This window comes from Rhineura floridana, chromosome 6 (genome assembly GCF_030035675.1).
Source record: "Rhineura floridana isolate rRhiFlo1 chromosome 6, rRhiFlo1.hap2, whole genome shotgun sequence".
Classification (NCBI taxonomy): domain Eukaryota; kingdom Metazoa; phylum Chordata; class Lepidosauria; order Squamata; family Rhineuridae; genus Rhineura; species Rhineura floridana.
This window is the reverse complement of record NC_084485.1, coordinates 13,494,098-13,512,360: the sequence shown is the minus strand read 5'-3', so window position 1 is coordinate 13,512,360 and position 18,263 is coordinate 13,494,098. Positions and strand designations below refer to the sequence as shown.

Below are 18,263 nucleotides of genomic sequence, written 5' to 3'. Positions count from 1 at the left end.
CTTTGCATCTGTCTTCACAGTGGAAGATATAGGGCAGATCCCTGAACCTGAACTAACATTTGCAGGAAGGGATTCTGAGGAACTAAGACAAATAGTGGTAACAAGAGAGGAAGTTCTAAGCTTAATGGACAATATAAAAACTGACAAATCACCGGGCCCGGATGGCATCCACCCGAGAGTTCTCAAAGAACTCAAAGGTGAAATTGCTGATCTGCTAACTAAAATATGTAACTTGTCCCTCGGGTCTTCCTCCGTGCCTGAGGACTGGAAAGTGGCAAATGTAACGCCAATCTTCAAAAAGGGATCCAGAGGGGATCCCGGAAATTACAGGCCAGTTAGCTTAACTTCTGTCCCTGGAAAACTGGTAGAAAGTATTATTAAAGCTAGATTAACTAAGCACATAGAAGAACAAGCCTTGCTGAAGCAGAGCCAGCATGGCTTCTGCAAGGGAAAGTCCTGTCTCAGTAACCTATTAGAATTCTTTGAGAGTGTCAACAAGCATATAGATAGAGGTGATCCAGTGGACATAGTGTACTTAGACTTTCAAAAAGCGTTTGACAAGGTACCTCACCAAAGGCTTCTGAGGAAGCTTAGCAGTCATGGAATAAGAGGAGAGGTCCTCTTGTGGATAAGGAATTGGTTAAGAAGCAGAAAGCAGAGAGTAGGAATCAACGGACAGTTCTCCCAATGGAGGGCTGTAGAAAGTGGAGTCCCTCAAGGATCGGTATTGGGACCTGTACTTTTCAACTTGTTCATTAATGACCTAGAATTAGGAGTGAGCAGTGAAGTGGCCAAGTTTGCTGACGACACTAAATTGTTCAGGGTTGTTAAAACAAAAAGGGATTGCGAAGAGCTCCAAAAAGACCTCTCCAAACTGAGTGAATGGCTGGAAAAATGGCAAATGCAATTCAATATAAACAAGTGTAAAATTATGCATATTGGAGCAAAAAATCTTAATTTCACATATACGCTCATGGGGTCTGAACTGGCGGTGACCGACCAGGAGAGAGACCTCGGGGTTGTAGTGGACAGCACGATGAAAATGTCGACCCAGTGTGCGGCAGCTGTGAAAAAGGCAAATTCCATGCTAGGGATAATTAGGAAAGGTATTGAAAATAAAACAGCCGATATCATAATGCCGTTGTATAAATCTATGGTGCGGCCGCATTTGGAATACTGTGTACAGTTCTGGTCGCCTCATCTCAAAAAGGATATTATAGAGTTGGACAAGGTTCAGAAGAGGGCAACCAGAATGATCAAGGGGATGGAGCGACTCCCTTACGAGGAAAGGTTGCAGCATTTGGGGCTTTTTAGTTTAGAGAAAAGGCGGGTCAGAGGAGACATGATAGAAGTGTATAAAATTATGCATGGCATTGAGAAAGTGGATAGAGAACAGTTCTTCTCCCTCTCTCATAATACTAGAACTCGTGGACATTCAAAGAAGCTGAATGTTGGAAGATTCAGGACAGACAAAAGGAAGTACTTCTTTACTCAGCGCATAGGTAAACTATGGAATTTGCTCCCACAAGATGCAGTAATGGCCACCAGCTTGGATGGCTTTAAAAGAAGATTAGACAAATTCATGGAGGACAGGGCTATCAATGGCTACTAGCCATGATGGCTGTGCTCTGCAGCATGCTTCTGAAAACCAGTTGCCGGAAGCCTCAGGAGGGGAGAGTGTTCTTGCACTCGGGTCCTGCTTGCGGGCTTCCCCCAGGCACCTGGTTGGCCACTGTGAGAACAGGATGCTGGACTAGATGGGCCACTGGCCTGATCCAGCAGGCTCTTCTTATGTTCTTATGTTATTTTTTAATGTGGTAAACTTACGGCCAATTCAGTTCTTCAACATGGCAAACAGCAGAAACAAGCAATTTACGGACCATGTATAAGAGAAGTATCTAGTAACAAGGTCTTCTCATACTAAATATGGAATTGGGAAACAGGAAACACTCTTGCCTCGTTTATTCCATGATTTTATTTTCTTCCTGAATTTAAGATGCCCCATAACAAGTGCTTTCTAGGAGTCTTACAAAAGGAAAAATGATTCAGTGTTATAAACCACGGTGAAATGATTTTATTAAGATGGGGAATAAATACATTCAATAAAAATCCTGCTTTGGATGGGGTTGTATTACTTCTGAAAGAGCAAGTCAGTAATCTGGGGGTGTTCCTGGATCCATCTTTCTTGCTGAAGGCCCAGGTGACCTCAGTGGCTAGGAGTGCCTTTTACCAGCTGCAACCGTTTCTGTACCAGGATAGCCTGACCACTGTTGTCCATGCACTGATAATCTCCAGGTTGGATTACTGTAATGCGCTTGATGTGGGGCTACCCTTGAGGCTGGTCCGGAAGGTGCAGCTGGTGCAAAATATGGTGGTGAAACTGCTCACTGGGGCAGGGTATCACCAGCATGTCACCCTGCTGCTGAAAGAATTGCACTGGCTGACCATTTGCTACCTGGCCAGGTTCAAGGTTCTAGTTTTGGTGTACAAAGCCCTGTACAGCTTGGGACCAGGATTCCTGAAAGACTGTCTTACCCCTTATATACCCAATCGATCACTGTACTCTGCAGGTGAGGGCCTCCTGCAGATACCATCTTATCAGGAGTTCTGTTCCACACAACATAGGAAGACCTCTCTTTCAACAAGCCTTTTAAGTAGAGACCTTATCCCAGTCTTCTTCTGTGTTGGAATTGCTTTTTAATATGTTTTTAACCTTTTTTAAAAAAATTAAGCCTTTTTAAAACAATGTTTTTAAAGATGTTTTGTTTTAATATATTTTAAAGTCTGTTTTTCGGATGTGTTAAAGTGTTTTTAGTGCTTTTGTCTGCTGCCCTGGGCTCCTACTGGGAGAAAGGGTGGGATATAAATCTTATAAATAAATAATAAATAAATAAACATCTCTCATTGCCCTCAACAGCCGTTCCAGTTTTCAGAGTGTGATTTAGTAAATAACATGTTGCATCATGGTATCATATGTGTGTGTGTGTGTTTAAAAGTGTCTTTTTAAAAACTGGCTGTGTATCTGAATCTTTTCCAGTGCACACGCGTTTTATTTTTATTAAAACAAACGGGCCAGCATTGATTGAACCTGAGTGTTCAGGAACCAGTCTGACTTCCAAAAAACAAGCAAACGCGCACGGGCACTCGGCAAGCTTTAACCCATCTGCTTTCAGTTTTCCAGTTACGAATGCAAAGTGCTTGATAATTTATGTGATCCGCCCATAATCTTTAAGGCAACCCACAGTGGGGCGTACTAGCCTCACTACTAAAGCGTGGGAGTCTTCCCCCCCCCCCGTGTGCACATGGAGAATACAATCTAAAACTCTTTGGAGAGGGAGAGAGATGTAATCTCAGCACGGAAGAGAATGCTGCAGTTTTCCGCGCTCAGCAAGAGCCCAGTTCGGAGGAGGAACCAAAAAAAGGAACTTCAACTCGCTCTGCAGCAGCAGCAGCACCCGCCGCCGCCTTGTAACAGCTCAAGTTTTGGAAAGGCTCGATCTAAAGAGATCTTAACATCTCCGACGAGATCTTGACCTCTTTCCTTTATGCGATCGCGTCTCTCGCCGGCTCGTCCTTTCAAAACATCCCTCCAGAGCAGACTCACCCTTGCGCTCCAGCGTCTTCCCGGAAAAGACCCCAAACAGGAAGAGACGCTGCGATAGTGACACGTGGACTTGGGCTTCTTGCAAAAGGGGAAAAAAACTCCCATCCCAGGCTAAACTCACTACGCAGGTTTTCAGGGCGGGGATGGACGTGAATGAATTTAGCTTGCCGAGGGGCTGGTGTTTTCTTTTGTTGTTCTCCATCCCGCCCACGCGCTTTTAAATTAAATCAGCATGCCAGATAAAAGGGGCAGTGTACAGTAACAATAATAAAGCATCTAAGGAAGAGCGGGGAATTTCGCCTACTTTTCATCTTTCCTTTTCTGCCCTCTTCTCCCCGGCCCCCATCTGCCCTTTGGCGCCTGTCTACTTACCTTGTGGTTTGGGTAGTAGCTGCCATCGAGCCGTTGCATAAGGCACCTTTGACTGGTACTGATTTTTAAAAAGAAAAAGTGAATGGCCGTGAGTGTCAGCAAAAATGAAGCACCGGTGGGCAGGTCTGATCTACTCTCTCTCCTCCATCACAAGCATCAGCCGCTGAAGACCACAGAAGAAGGCATGAAAAAAGATGGGATTGCTGATTCCTATTGGTCCAGGTAAGACTCAGTACTAGCAGCCTCATTCCCTTTGGTGTGCCTTCCTTCTCGTGCCAGATCTGGAGCAAACTTTGGGAAGAGAAACTTTCATATCTGACCTAAGTAGTTCTTTGATTCAAAGGCTGGTTTTCACCTGCATCTCTCTCTCTCCTGTGAAGTTAATACTGTTCAGGCTTGCAAGTGTTGTGCAGTGTCTCTACGGCATTGCCCTCATTAAATTGCCATCTCCTATTATTTTCCCATTTCATACAGATTTACTGTTTCTGCAGAAAATCCGATAAGTTAGAAACAACAGTGAAAATGGTAAATGCTCATTGAATGGGGGAAGGGGGGAATGGGATGGCATTTTGATGAGGACAGTGCCGTGTTGGCACACTGGAAAAAACCTTGCATGCATAAGCCAGCAGTTATTTCCTATTTGCTGGATCTTTTAGTTTTCTAACCTTTTGTTTTCCCCTTGTGGTGTGATTAGTTATTCCCTGCCATGTGACTTTCCTCTTTCAACAAGCCTTTTAGATTGAGACCTATCCCAGTCTGCATCTGTGTTAGAATTGCTTAATAAGTTTTTTAAATAATGCTTTTAACCCTTTTTTAAAGTTGTTTTTTAAAATGTTTTTAACGCTGTTTTGTTTTAATGTATTTTAAGATCTGTTTTTATGATGTTTTAAAGTGTTTTTAGTGCTTTGTTTGCCCCCCTGGGCTCCTGATGGGAGGAAGGGCGGGATACAAATTAAATAATACATTAATAAATAAATGTGGCAAATGACTTCACATCAGTTACCAATACTATGGCAAAGTACATAAATAACTTGTGAAAGAATTACAGGGGACTCAGTTCTGAAGTTGGCTACTTGTTCCAAGTTCCTTATCACTGGATATGATTCAGTGCCATTTCATTAGGATGGCCCAAAGCTTATTTTGGGGTGCACACCCCGCACTCCTTATTTGCAATGGTCATCTGGAGTCATTATGTATTAATAAGTGCTGTGCAAAAAAGGTTCTATTGGCGGAGAAAATTTGGGGGATCTTGAAGGGGGGCAGTTCATCTGGTCATGCACATATAAGAAATGTGGGTAGACCAACCTTATTCAGGGGCATATAAACTTTAGTTCTGTTTTAAGTTTTCTAATTGAGCTGTGTTTCAAACTATCATGCAAAAACCATCTTGCAAATAAGGAACTGGAAACTAATACCGTAACCAGTTTCGGGATCGTTTTGCTATGTTAGTCTAGTAGCAAACACAGCAAAAAGGCTTGTGACACCTTGAAGACTCCACAGGTTTGCAGCATGAGTTTTTTTGGTCTAGAGCAGGGATGGGGAACCTTTGGCCTTCCAGATGTTATTGGACTAGCTTCCATCACCAGCATAGCTGATGGTCTGGGATGATGTAGTCTAGCAGCATCTGGACTGCATAGGTTCTCTATCCCTGGACTATCGGCCACTTCATCAGATGCATGAAATGCCCTCCTGATTTGGTAGGTACAAATAAAAACCACACACAGATATATAGACAGGGGGAAATTAAATAGCTATCTGAAGAGGCCATCAAAGTGCAAGAACAATTGTCTGTACAATGGATGTGTTTATATAAAAAAGTCAAATATATACAAGCTAAATACACAGCAGTAGTGGTGATAACATTAGTTACCTAGCAATGCTATGCTGATTGAACATCTGTGGTTGGAAATAAGTCCCTGACCTCAATTAAAACCTAATGAATAGAATCAAACTTGCTGATACAGTCTATTTAGCAATTTCACGCTAGAGTCTGCCTTTGAAGTTGTTGCTGTTGAACAATACTGCTTTTCAGGAGACTATCCTGAAGAGATTGACGTCCTCTCCCACTGATTTGTTGAATGTTGCTATTTTTCCACATCAGGTTTCTTTCTGCTGTATTTGCACTGAGACTGCCTTGTCTGTCTTCTGTATGCACCTAATGAGCATTGCTGATGGTAAGCTCAGAAGGCACATGAGGCCACCCCCTTTCTCAAGCTAAGCTTGTTTGGATCTGAGCAGTGCCTGGATGGACAACTTCCTAGGAGCCACCTGTATATCACCTTGGGTTCCATGATGGAAGGGAAAGTGGGACTCTAAAAATAATAAATGCATCACGTTGGGGGAGAAGCAGCCCCTGGTGTTTGCAGGTCTTGTTGCCTGAATGGTGGGATGTTGGTCCACCTAGCTCATTTTCTACACTGACTGGCAGCAGTTGTCCAGGATTTCTCCCACCCCTACCTGGAGATGCTGGGGATTCAGTCTGGGACCTTCTGAATGCAAACAGGGCTGGCACCAGGGGGCGGCCAGGTCAGGCCCTGGCCAAGGGCCCCTGCGGCCCAGAGGGGCCCCTCCTTAGGGTAGGAGGGTAGCATTCCCATTCTGCGATCTGCGGCAACAGCAGCTCCTGACCCTGCCGCAGGTTGCAGAGTGGGAGCTCCCAGGTACCTCCCCCCAATATAGTTAGTGCAGGCATGCATGCCTCACCTACCTCTATCGCCCCTGTAATTGATGTATGCTCTTTGCACGTATGCCTGCCATCAACCAAGATGGCAGCGGAGGCTTCCCTAAGGGGCTGGTGCTCCCGCTGCCATCTTGGTTAATGGCAGGCATGTGCACATAATGTGCATGTGATTTACAGGAGCGATAGAGATAGGTGGGACATGCAGGGGAAAGTTATTCGCTCCCTGCAAACTGTATGGTGCTGGGTTCCAGGGCAGGCTGGTGCCGGCCCTGCATGCAAAGCTGATGCTCTACCACTGAGCTACGACCTTTCCCCAAAGTTGGTATGTAGGATTCTTGTAGGAGCTGGTCCCTATCTTTGTATTTTTGTTATGTGGCCTGGTGAGTAGTTTTTTTAGGCTTGGCGGGAGGTTGTCTGTAAGCAATGACAGGCCTGTTACCCAAGTTTTGTGACAAGTATCATTCGAAGGAATAGAAACTATAAATTAATGACAGAAGAAGCTGATTTGGCAAAAAAGGCTCATTCCACCCCCTGTCCGAAATATATCACTGTGTAATTTGTTTTGCAGATGTACATTATTCAATTTTAGCTTATTCATTTTCCCTCCTTCTGTGTCAAGGTGCATTTCCTAAGTGAAATGCAAATGTGACTATCAGTCATTGGAATAAGCAGCTAGATCTTCATGCAGGTTAGGATCACTTCTCTGAGATGCCTCAGAATCTTCCTCCGCAATACCTGTGGAAATGAAGTATGGATTTTTCCCTTGAAACTGGTCCCCTCCCCTTCAGTGTTCACATGAGGAAAGACAAACAATATTAGGTGTTATGGTAATGAGATGGGGGTTTGTTTGAATGATTTCTCAAGAACCCTGCTCCTCCCAAAAATCCTGTGACTGGTTGTAAAAACAAGCTGCCAAAGGACAGAAAACAAATTGGACCTTGACTACTAGCTACCATGGCTATGTGTTACCTCCACTGTAGGAAATTGCTGGAAATCACAAGTGGTGAGAGTTGCTGTAGAATTCAGGACCTGCTTGCAGGTGTCCCATAGCCACCTAGTTGGCTACTGTGAGCAGGGCCGGCGCCAAAGGGCGGCCACGTTGGGCCCTGGCCAGGGGTCCCTGAGGGGTCCCTTGATAGGGTGGGGGAGTAGTGCTCCCCTTACATGATCCGTGGCAGGGTAGATGCTGTGGATTGCAGAGAGGGAGCTTCCAAGCTGCCTGCCCGTTCGCTCTCCCCACCTACCTGTCTTTTGCGGCTACATGCACTGCACATGCAGGGCTACCATTAACCAAGATGGCGGCCAAGGTTTCCCTAAGGTGCTGATGTCCCTGCCACCATCTTGGTTGATGGCAGGGATGTGCGTGTGTAGCACATATGCGTGCCATCAACCACGATGGCAGCAGAGGCTCTAGCCCTTTAGGGAAACCTTGGCCACCGTCTTGGTTAACAGCAGCCCTGTCTGTGCAGCCACAAAAGACAGGAGACACAGGTAGGTAGGACGTGTGTGTGTGTGTGCCGTGGCCCAGGGCAGGCTGGTGTCGGCCCTGACTGAGAACAGGATGTGCTGGACTAGATGGGCCTGATTCAGCAGGGATCTACTTCATGAGTCACTCTTTTTCAAAGGCTAAAAATTAAACAACGACAATCTGAATTTGCCATCCTGAATGTGCCAAGATCTAAGATTGTAATCATAACCCTGCTTACCTGCGCATGAGCCCCACTGAATTCAGTAGCACTTACTTCTGAGTAGGCCTGGTTAGGATTTGACCTGTAAGAAAGTTTGCTTGTCTCTATGCATGGTACCTTCTTTCAAAGCATTTATTCACATCCATTTATTTGGGCTATTTCCATAACCCTGAGTTTGTTTTGGCAAGAATTTGCTAGTTTGGCAAAGCTAGGTCTAAGACGTCTAAGCGTAACCAGTTCAAGTGTTGCAATTTTGGCTTATGACTTGGATGCCGCATTCTAGTGGATATAACCCAAGACCTACGTACATACATGTGCATATAGAGAAACACTCAATTCCGTGAACCACTCCTTGACGTCAACAGAATGCCTTCTAGGGAGAAGTTGTGGGTGCAGCTTCTAAGACAGCTTTTAGAAAATAGCAAGAAACAGAAATTAGGCCTGCAGTGTTTAGTTCGCAGATCAAATAAAAAGACATCCCTGATTAAGACCATAAGGAAAGCCTGCTGGATCAGGCCAATGGCCCATCAAGCCCAAAATCCTGTTCTCACAGTGGCCAACCAGATGCCTATGGGAAGCCCACAAGCAGGACTTGAGTGCAAGAGCACCCTGGCTCTTCTTATGTCCTGATGAGATTAGCCTTTCTCAAACTCCAGATGTTTTGAACTACAATTCCCATTGACTCCAGCCAGTGCGGAATAGTGGGATAATTAGATTCCTATGGGGAGCCTGCAAGCAGAACTTGAGCGCAACTGTACTCTCCCCACCTGTGACTCCCAGCAACTGGTATTCATAGCCATCGTGGTTTGTAATCATGGATAGCCTTAATCTTTATGCATCTTGTCTAATCCTCTTTTAAAGCCATCCAAGCTGGTGGCCATCGCTGCTTCTTGTGGGAGCGAATCCCATAGTTTAACTGTGCACTGTGTGAAGAACTTCCTTTTGTCTGTCCTGAATCTTTCAGTGTTCAGCTTCGTTGGGTGTCCACGACTTCTAGTGTTAGGAGAGAGGGAGAAAAGCTTTTCTCTATCCACTTTCTCCATACCATGTGTAATTTTATAGACCTAATGTCACCTCTTATTCATAGAATCGTGGAGTTCGATGGGGCCTGTAAGGCCATAGAGTCCAACCCCCTGCTCAGTGTAGGAATCTAAATTAAGGCATACGTGACAGGTGGCTGTCCAGCTGCCTCTTAAATTCACCCTTTTTTCTGAATTAAAAAGCTTCAAGTCGTATAACCTTTCTCATAGGGGAGTCACTCCATCCCCTTTATCATTTTGGTTGCCCTTTTCTGTTCCTTTTCCAGCTCTACGGTACCCTTTTTCAGGTGAGGCGACCAGAACTCTACTCAATATTCCAAGTGCGGTCTCACCATAGATTTGTATGACAGCATTATGATATTGGCAGGGTTTTTCTTCAATCCCTTTCCCTAACATGGCTTTTTTCACAGCCTTTTTGCCTTTTCCACAGCTGGAATGGAGGTGGAGATGAAAGCGCTCTCTTCCACCCACCCCAAGTTTTTGTGTAGATCTCAGTTTCTTTGGGTTGCAGCTAACTAAATCACTGTGTGAGGAGAACTTCTGCAAACACAGCAGAATTTCCAACCCCCCTCTTCCCCATGCACCTCCCAAATCTGCTCTGGGGGTTCCCACAACCATCCGGAATAAATGTAGGGGCAATGTGGGGAGGCACCACTGAACTTGCTCAAGTTCTTCTGCTCACACAAGCATTTAGTTGGATTCAGTCCTTTGCTTCTGTCATGGACGTAGACTGAGCCGGATTGAGGGCGATAGGGGCAACCTGTGTCCCAGCTGTTGTTTGTAACATTTGAGCACATAGCCAAGATTTAGTTAATGATTCTCCAGAACAGGATTTGTACATAACCTGGTTAGTTAACTGTTAGGTGGAGGGCAGGAAGAAGTTATGACAAAACAGGGAAGAATATATCCAAGGGACACATCCAACTCTGCAGCTCTGCAGGTGGAAAGAACTTCTGCGATCACAGCAGAGTTTCCTGTCCCCTCCAGAACAAACTGGGGAGAAAATGAGAGTGTTGTTGCACCATCACAAGCCCACTGGCTTAGGTTTGGATACACCCCCAAGTGTCTTGTAGACTGGAATCCTGGAACAATGAACTTTTATGGAATTTCTTTCTTTCTTAATACACAACTGTATTGGTCCTGGGGGATAAAAAATCCACAGAGGAGCCATACCTATACCCATGAAGTGCGCTGGATTATTTTATTTTAGCCAGGCGTTACCTCTTGGCCCACCTCATGGGGTTGTTTTGAGGATAAAATGTGGGGGTGGGGGAGAGGCCATGTATAGGGTTGTATTTAATGCACTGCATGCAGTAGGGCCCCACTCATACGGCGGGTTACATTCCGGACCCCCACTGAAAAGCGGAACTCATTGAATTAGGGTTGCCAGGTCGGAACCATTCAAAAACCTGAGAAAATGGGGGCGGGGCCTAGTGACGTCACGGGGCGGGCCCTAGTGACGTCACGGGGCGGGCCCTAGTGACATCATTAAACATGATACATTGTATCAACCACAGTTGCTTGGAGCATACCATTCAAAAAAAATTATCTGGAGATTAAAATAGAAATCTTACCTAAAATAGGGTGTTCCTAGGTCCATCTGAAGTGACAAAGTCATTCTTTCTCACAACCTTAGGGTGATGCAAAATGGAAATGGACTGCCTTCAAGTTGATCCCAGATAGGGTCTTCATGGTAAGCAGTATTCAGACAGAGGTGGTTTACTATTGCCTTCCTCTGAGTCTGAGAGGCAGTGAGTGGCCCAAGGTCACCCGGTGAGCTTCATGGCTGTGTGGGGATTCCAACCCTGGTCTGCCAGGTCACAGTTCAACGCCTTTAGGGAACATTTAATCTAGCTTACTTGCTTCTGGCAAGAAGGGTTTACGTGCCCTCAGGCCAGGCCATTATTGGAAGAAAGAAGCTCAGTGTTGCAGAGATGTTAGATGGGAGCACAGATGGATGCCCCTGAAGGCAACAACTGTAAACATGCTTATTAAGGAACTAAGCCCCATAGAACTCAATAGGACTTACTTCTGAGTAGATACGGTTGCAGCCATGTTAAGGACAAGGGAGGGCATTCTAGGCAAGCAGTTGGCAACTGCCTGTCAGCATTGTGCTGTTGCTAAGACTTGACTGGGGATCATCCACAAAGTTATCCATAAGGCACTGCGACTTTATGTGTTGGCTGGCTACTGCAGTGGGTGTCCCCTAATATATATGGCCATACAAGCAGGGTGAGTGTAGGCAGCAATTGCCTTTCTACTTTACGAGGCCTTATATAGGACCGACAGGCAGCAGGAGAGAGGGGAGGACCAGAAAAAGAACAAAAATAAAAATAAAGGAAGAGAGCGCCTCCTCCTAAGCAATAAGCATGTGCACTGTGCAGAGCGCCTGCCTCCGTTTCCCCCCGAAACGGGGGGATCTTAATAGGCTGGAGCATTGGGCTAAAAACAGCAGAATGAAATTTAACAGGGATAAGTGCAAAGTTCTACACCTAGGAAAAAGAAACCAAATGCAGTTATTAAGATGGGGGATACTTGGCTCAGCAATACTACATGCAAGAAGGATCTTGGGATTGTTGTTGATCACAAACTGAATATGAGCCAACAGTGTGATGTGGCTGCAAAAAAAGCAAATGCTATTTTAGGCTGCATTAACAAAGTGAGTGAAGTACTAGTTCTCCTTTATTAAGCACTGGTTAGGCTTCATCTTGAGTACTGCGTCCAGTTCTTGACACCACACTTTAAGAAAGATACAGCAAACTAGAATGGGTTCAGAGGAGGGTAACGAGGATAATCAGGAGACAGGAAACAAAGTCCTATGAGGAGAGACTGAAAGAACTGGGCATGTTTAGCCTGGAGAAGAGCAGACTAAGGGGAGATATGATAGCACTCTTCAAATACATGAAAGGTTGTCACACAGAGTAGGGCCGGGGTCTCTTCTTGATCGTCTCAGAGTGCAGGACATGGTATAATGGGCTCAATAATGCTGGAAGCCAGATTTCGACTAAACATCAGTGCATTAAATTGAGAGAGAGACAGTGACTGGCACAAGATCACTAAGAAACTTTTATAGCAGTGTGAAGCTTTGAACAAAAATCATCCTGGTTACTGTCCAAATACTTTCTAGCTGATACAAGTACAGTGGCTATTTATTGTCCTGGTTCTACCCTACAGATCCTCCACCTGCCTTTCATTTCCTCTAACCTCCATAGTCTCTCCAGTCAATCCCCCTTTTTAAAAGGTCTTGTTCCTTCCCACTCTATTTTCTATATTTTGGTACATGCATTTTCTTTACTGCTTGCCTTTTTAAAAAAACCAGTACCGCTGGTTTGGACTGAGGAAAAGGTGTGTGGCTTTGCTCTAACTCCCGTCTCAATAATAATAAACGGGCAGGCAACCTGTCAATTAGTACAGGCTCCATCTACGCAAAACAGGAACGTGTAATGATTATTTTCTTCCGCCGGCTTTTCTTGCTAGGTTACTCACTGCTCCCCCAAATCGCCACCGTTCCCATTTCTCCCAGGTAGGGAGGAAAGAGCGCGCTGAGTCTCCTACCCGCCTGCTGGGAAGCCTCAGCTGAGGCGTCGTGTGATCTGGAAGAGCACCGGAAGTGCCCTCTCACTGACGGGAAAAATCGCCAAAATAAAATAACGTTTGATATTGTTTTTAAAATAAATAACTTCGTTTACGCTAGGCAGGATTTCATTTCTTTTTTTAAAAAAAGCAAAACGTTAAACATGTAAAAGTGAGCTATTTTACTTTTAAACCATTTAGGAGGGCAGGCGGGGGGAGAGAATGGGGGTGGGGGCAGGGAGAGTGAGCGATCTGATCTCTTACTTTTAAACCATTTAGGAGGGCAGGCGGGGGGAGAGAATGGGGGTGGGGGCAGGGAGAGTGAGCGATCTTACTTTTAAACCATTTAGGAGGGCAGGCGGGGGGAGAGAATGGGGGTGGGGGCAGGGAGAGTGAGCGATCTCTTTTAAACCATTTAGGAGGGCAGGTGGGGGGAGGGAATAGGGGTGGACAGCAGGGAGAGTGAGCGATCTTACTTTTAAACCATTTAGGAGGGCAGGCGGGGGGAGAGAATGGGGGTGGGGGCAGGGAGAGTGAGCAATCTCTTACTTTTAAATCATTTAAGAGGGCAGGCGGGGGGAGGGAATAGGGGTGGACGGCAGGGAGAGTGAGCGATCTTACTTTTAAACCATATAGGAGGGCAGGCGGGGGGAGAGAATGGGGGTGGGGCAGGGAGAGTGCTATATTAATGTATATATGGTAAGTGTTGGTTGTTTAGAAGATACATGGTAAGTGGAGTGAAAGAGGAGGGGGAGTGAATGGGCAGTAGAATGCTAGATGATTGGCTGAGTGTTTAAAATGGCTGAACGTATAAAAGGAAGAGTGAGAGTGGAATCAGGGGGGAGAAGAGAAAGAGTGGATTGCTTGGTGGGGTTTGAGAGAGTTGTTTGCCAGGAGAGAGTGGAGAAGGAGGGGGGTGGAGTTTGGATTAGTATTGAGTAAAACCATATGCTTATGTGCCTTAAGAAGAAATCTTGTTAATCTTGTTAGCTTTGTTATCTTTAATAAATACTTAATTTGGTTTACCAAAGGTCTGATCCTTGGCTGGGGTTTCACAGACCAGAAGGGAGGGTAAGGTAATGACCAAGGCTGAAGGGGAACTGTAACAAATGGTGGCAGCGGTGAAGAGAATAACAATACCAGTATTCAGAGTCTCTGGGAATACTAGTATTAGGACGTGACTGGTGGTTGCCTAGCAGGGGGATCTGTTGAGATCTGTGCTAGAGCGGGGAGAGAAAAAATAAAATAAAGGACAGTCCGGACTGGTGGAGTCCCTGGTGGTGCCTAGTGACAGGCAGTAGTCACGCGCAGGTAGGAACCTGACAGGGAGAGCCAGGGAAGGACGCCTCACATGTGGTGGCAGTAGCGGTGGGATACGAACAACAGAGAATCCAGATACAAACCAAAGAGAATCCCAAAGACACGTGGTGACAAAGGAGACTACGTCACAGGTGTTGGCTGCAGCAGAGATACGAATACTAGAGAATCCCTAACAGTGGTGTGGCAAACAGAAATAACAAAACAAGATTATTTGTGAGAGTGGCTGGCAAAGAGTGTGTGGCAAAGAGTGAGTGAACTCAAACACCATGGCTGAATATATAAAAATGAAAAGAGAGGAGCTGGTGGAGAAGTGCATAACATTCAATTTACCTCACGAGGGTAAAGGGGTAGATGAATTGAGGGTAGGACTTATAGGATTTGCAACTGCCCAGCAAAAACAACCTGTCAGGGAAGAGACCCCAGAAGGATATTTAAGCAATCCTGCTTATATAGAGTATTTGAGAGAGAAGTTGAGGATGGAAACTGAGAGAATGAGGATGGAAGCTGATGGGAAAGACAAGCAGAGGGAGTTGGAAGCTGAGAGATTGAGGAGGGAGGCTGATGAGAAAGAAAAGCAGCGGGTCTTTGAGGCTGAGGAAAAAGATAAACAGCGAGAGTTAGAAGCTGAGAGATTGAGGATGGAAGGTACAGAGCAGGAAAAACAGAGGGAGTTGGAATTTGAGAGAATGAGAGTGGAGGCGGAATTACAGGTAGAAAAGTTAAAATTTGAAAGAGAGAAGTTTCATTCTGATGAGACAAGGAAAGACAGAGATGGAGCAAAAATAAAAATTACTCCAAAGGACTTTGCTGTCTATGAGCCTGGTCAAGATCCTCAAATTTACCTCAGCACCTTTGAAAAAGCAGCTCAGTTGTGGGGGCTACCTGAAGATAAATACATGCAGTATTTATCAAATCTGATCAAAGGGGAATTGGCTGAGGTATACCAATATTTCCCCTCAGACAGGCCCGTCACCTATGCTGAATTCAAAGATGCAGTGTTTAAAAGATTCAGACTGGGGCCTGATTATTTTAGAAAGCTTTTCAGAAACTGCCAGATACAGACAGGGAGGTCTTTCGTGGAGCTGGGGGCAAAACTGATGGACATATTTGGGAAATGGCTGTCAAGTGCAAAAGCTCAGTCCGTGGAGGAGGTGAAAAACCTCATGATATTGGATCAATTATACCATCAGTTACCACCAGAAATAAGGCTCCTGGTCAAAGACCGTTCCCCTACATCGGTGCAGGAGGCCGCAGAGATGGCGGATCACTTCGCCTCCAACAGAACTGGCTGGGTGGGGAAAACATCAAGAGATTTTAAACCCAGACCATATAACGCTGGCAGAAGGGATGTGGTACCACAGAGAGTGAGTCCTCCAGTAAAATCTGAAGGGCACAGCCCAGAGTGGATCTGTGTACCCTAAAAGTGAGGAGAAATTATGCTACAAATGTGGTAGACCGGGGCACCTACGTTTTCAATGTGAGGTTGCCAACCCCATTAGTAATCCTGCTCAGACAAGGGCAGTGAAAACAGAGCCCAAGGCTTTAGAAACAGCGAAAAAGGTTCAGTTCTGCCAGATAAACTGGACAGAAGTAACAGACCTTGATTCAAGTCTGAGAGAGGAAGTGAGTGTACAAGGGGCAAATTATTGGGCATTGCTTCATACTGGTGCCGCTCAGACATTACTGAGGCCAGATTTAATAAAATCTGAGGAAATATTACCTCAGGAAACTGTGACTATCCAAGGAGTGAGGGGTCAACCAGAAAGTTTGCCTGTGGCCCTGGTGGAAATGACTTAGAGAGGCCGAGAGGGCCGATATAAAGTAGGCATTAATGCCCAGCAACAAGAACCAGTAATACTGGGAAGAGATGTAATGGGAGCCCAAGGAAAGATCTATGTAGTGACCAGACAGCAAATTGGCAGAGAAAAAGAAGCCATATTAAGGGGGGCTGAAACAAACAGGATGGAATCTGTTAACCAGCCTCAGGTCACCATAGCAACCACTAGCAGGCCTGCTGAAGGAGACAAACTGTATCAGCTAGTCTCTGAGAAAGAAGCAGAGCAATTCAGGGAAGAGCTGCATAAAGATATAAGTTTGAAGCAGATAAAGGAACAAGCTCTGACCCAACAGATTCCTTTCACTGACAAACTGAGGAATCAAGTTGTGTGTGAGAATGGGATTTTATATAGACTGTGGATGCCCGCTGAGAGAAAGGATGAATGTGAACCAGTGAAGCAATTGATAGTACCTAGCTAATACAGAACCAGATTGCTAGAGGTAGCCCACGATGTCCCATGTGCAGGACATCTGGGAATAAAAAAGACCAAGAGGAGATTGGCGGCACACTATTATTGGCCAAACATCTCCAAAGATGTAAAACAACATTGTCTATCTTGTGGAATATGCCAAAAGGTGGGGAAAAGTGGAGTAAAGACTAAGGCACCCTTAAAGCCCCTTCCTATAATTGGACAACCCTTTTATAGAGTGGGAATAGATTTGGTGGGCCCTTTTTCCAAACCCACAAGGCATGGCAAGAAATATCTATTGGTGGTGGTGGATTTTGCCACCAGGTACCCAGACGCAGAAGCACTAAGATCTGTAGAAGCACCTGTAGTGGCAGAGGCTTTATTAAAAATCTTTATGAGGCTGGGTTTCCCGCATGAAGTGATGACGGATCAAGGCAGTGTATTCATGGGAGAAGTGATGCAATGTATGTGGAAATGTTGTGGTCTAAAACATCTAAAGACCACTACTTACCATCCCGCCACTAATGGGTTAACAGAGAGATTCAATGGCGTTTTGAAGGGCATGATCAGAAGCTATGTTCAAGATCACCCACAAGACTGGGATGAACGGTTGGGATGCTTCTTATTTGCATACAGAGAAGTCCCTCAGGAGTCAACAGGCTTCTCACCCTTTGAACTCATGTTCACTAGAAAAGTGAGGGGACCTTTGGAACTATTAAAAAATTCATGGGAAGGAACCCTGGGAGAGTACAAAACATCTGTAGTAGATTTTGTATTGGAATTCCGCAATAAATTAACATCAATGATGGAGGTGGTGGGAAAGAATTTGAGTCAAGCACAGGAGAAGCAACGTTACTGGTATGACAGAACAGCCAGGGAACGTGTGTATGATGTGGGAGATATGGTTATGGCATTCATACCCAGGAAACATGACAAATTACAGGCTAACTGGGAAGGACCATATACCATCAGAGAAAGGCTTGACACAGTGACGTATGTAATCACCACAGACCAATTAAACAAAAGCAAAGTGGTTCATGTAAATATGTTGAAGCCTTACCATACCAGGGATGTACAGGTGTTGCAAGTTACCTTATTCCCTGAGGGAAGTGGGCCTGAACTTCCAGATTTGGTACAGGAAAGTAAAGACAAAGGAGGGGTAGATCAAGTGGAATGGTCAGAGGAGGTGAAGGAGGAAGTAAAAGAAGAGATTCTGAGAGTTTTGAAAACCTATAGGAATCTCTTTAGCAACAAACCTGGCCGAACCAGTATAGTTATACATTCCATTGATACTGGAGATCATGCCCCAATCAGATCTGTTCCGTACCGTGTGAATGGGAAAGTTTTGAATGAGATCAAAAAGGAGGTGGAAGATATGCTGGAATTAGGAGTGATCAGGGAATCCATCAGTCCCTGGGCCTCAAGTATTGTCCTGGTTCCGAAAAAAGATGGAACGACCAGGTTTTGCATTGATTATCGGCTAATCAATAAAATTACTGTCCCAGATGCGTATCCTATGCCTAGGGTAGATGCAATGTTAGAGTTATTGGGGGCAGCAACCATTATCTCTACACTAGATCTCTGTAAAGGATTTTGGCAAATGGAACTAGACGAGCAATCCAGAGCCAAAACTGCCTTCAGTACACCAGATGGGTTATATGAGTTTGTGACCTTACCCATGGGACTAAGGAACTCACCAAGTTCATTTCAGAGGCTAATCAATACTGTGTTGCGAGGCAT

At 45.2% G+C, this 18,263-nt stretch overlaps 1 protein-coding gene across 1 annotated transcript in view; it reads left to right on the top strand.

Moving 5' to 3' along the window:
• Positions 1–3,310: 3,310 nt before the first annotated feature.
• Positions 3,311–18,263, top strand: part of SLC17A9 (solute carrier family 17 member 9) — a 51,170-nt gene continuing 36,217 nt past the window's right edge. The window contains exon 1 of the mRNA XM_061631029.1: positions 3,311–4,198. Within this exon, the coding sequence (XP_061487013.1) occupies positions 4,059–4,198 (140 nt within the window). The 5' untranslated portion in view covers positions 3,311–4,058. The remainder of the gene's footprint in view (positions 4,199–18,263) is intronic.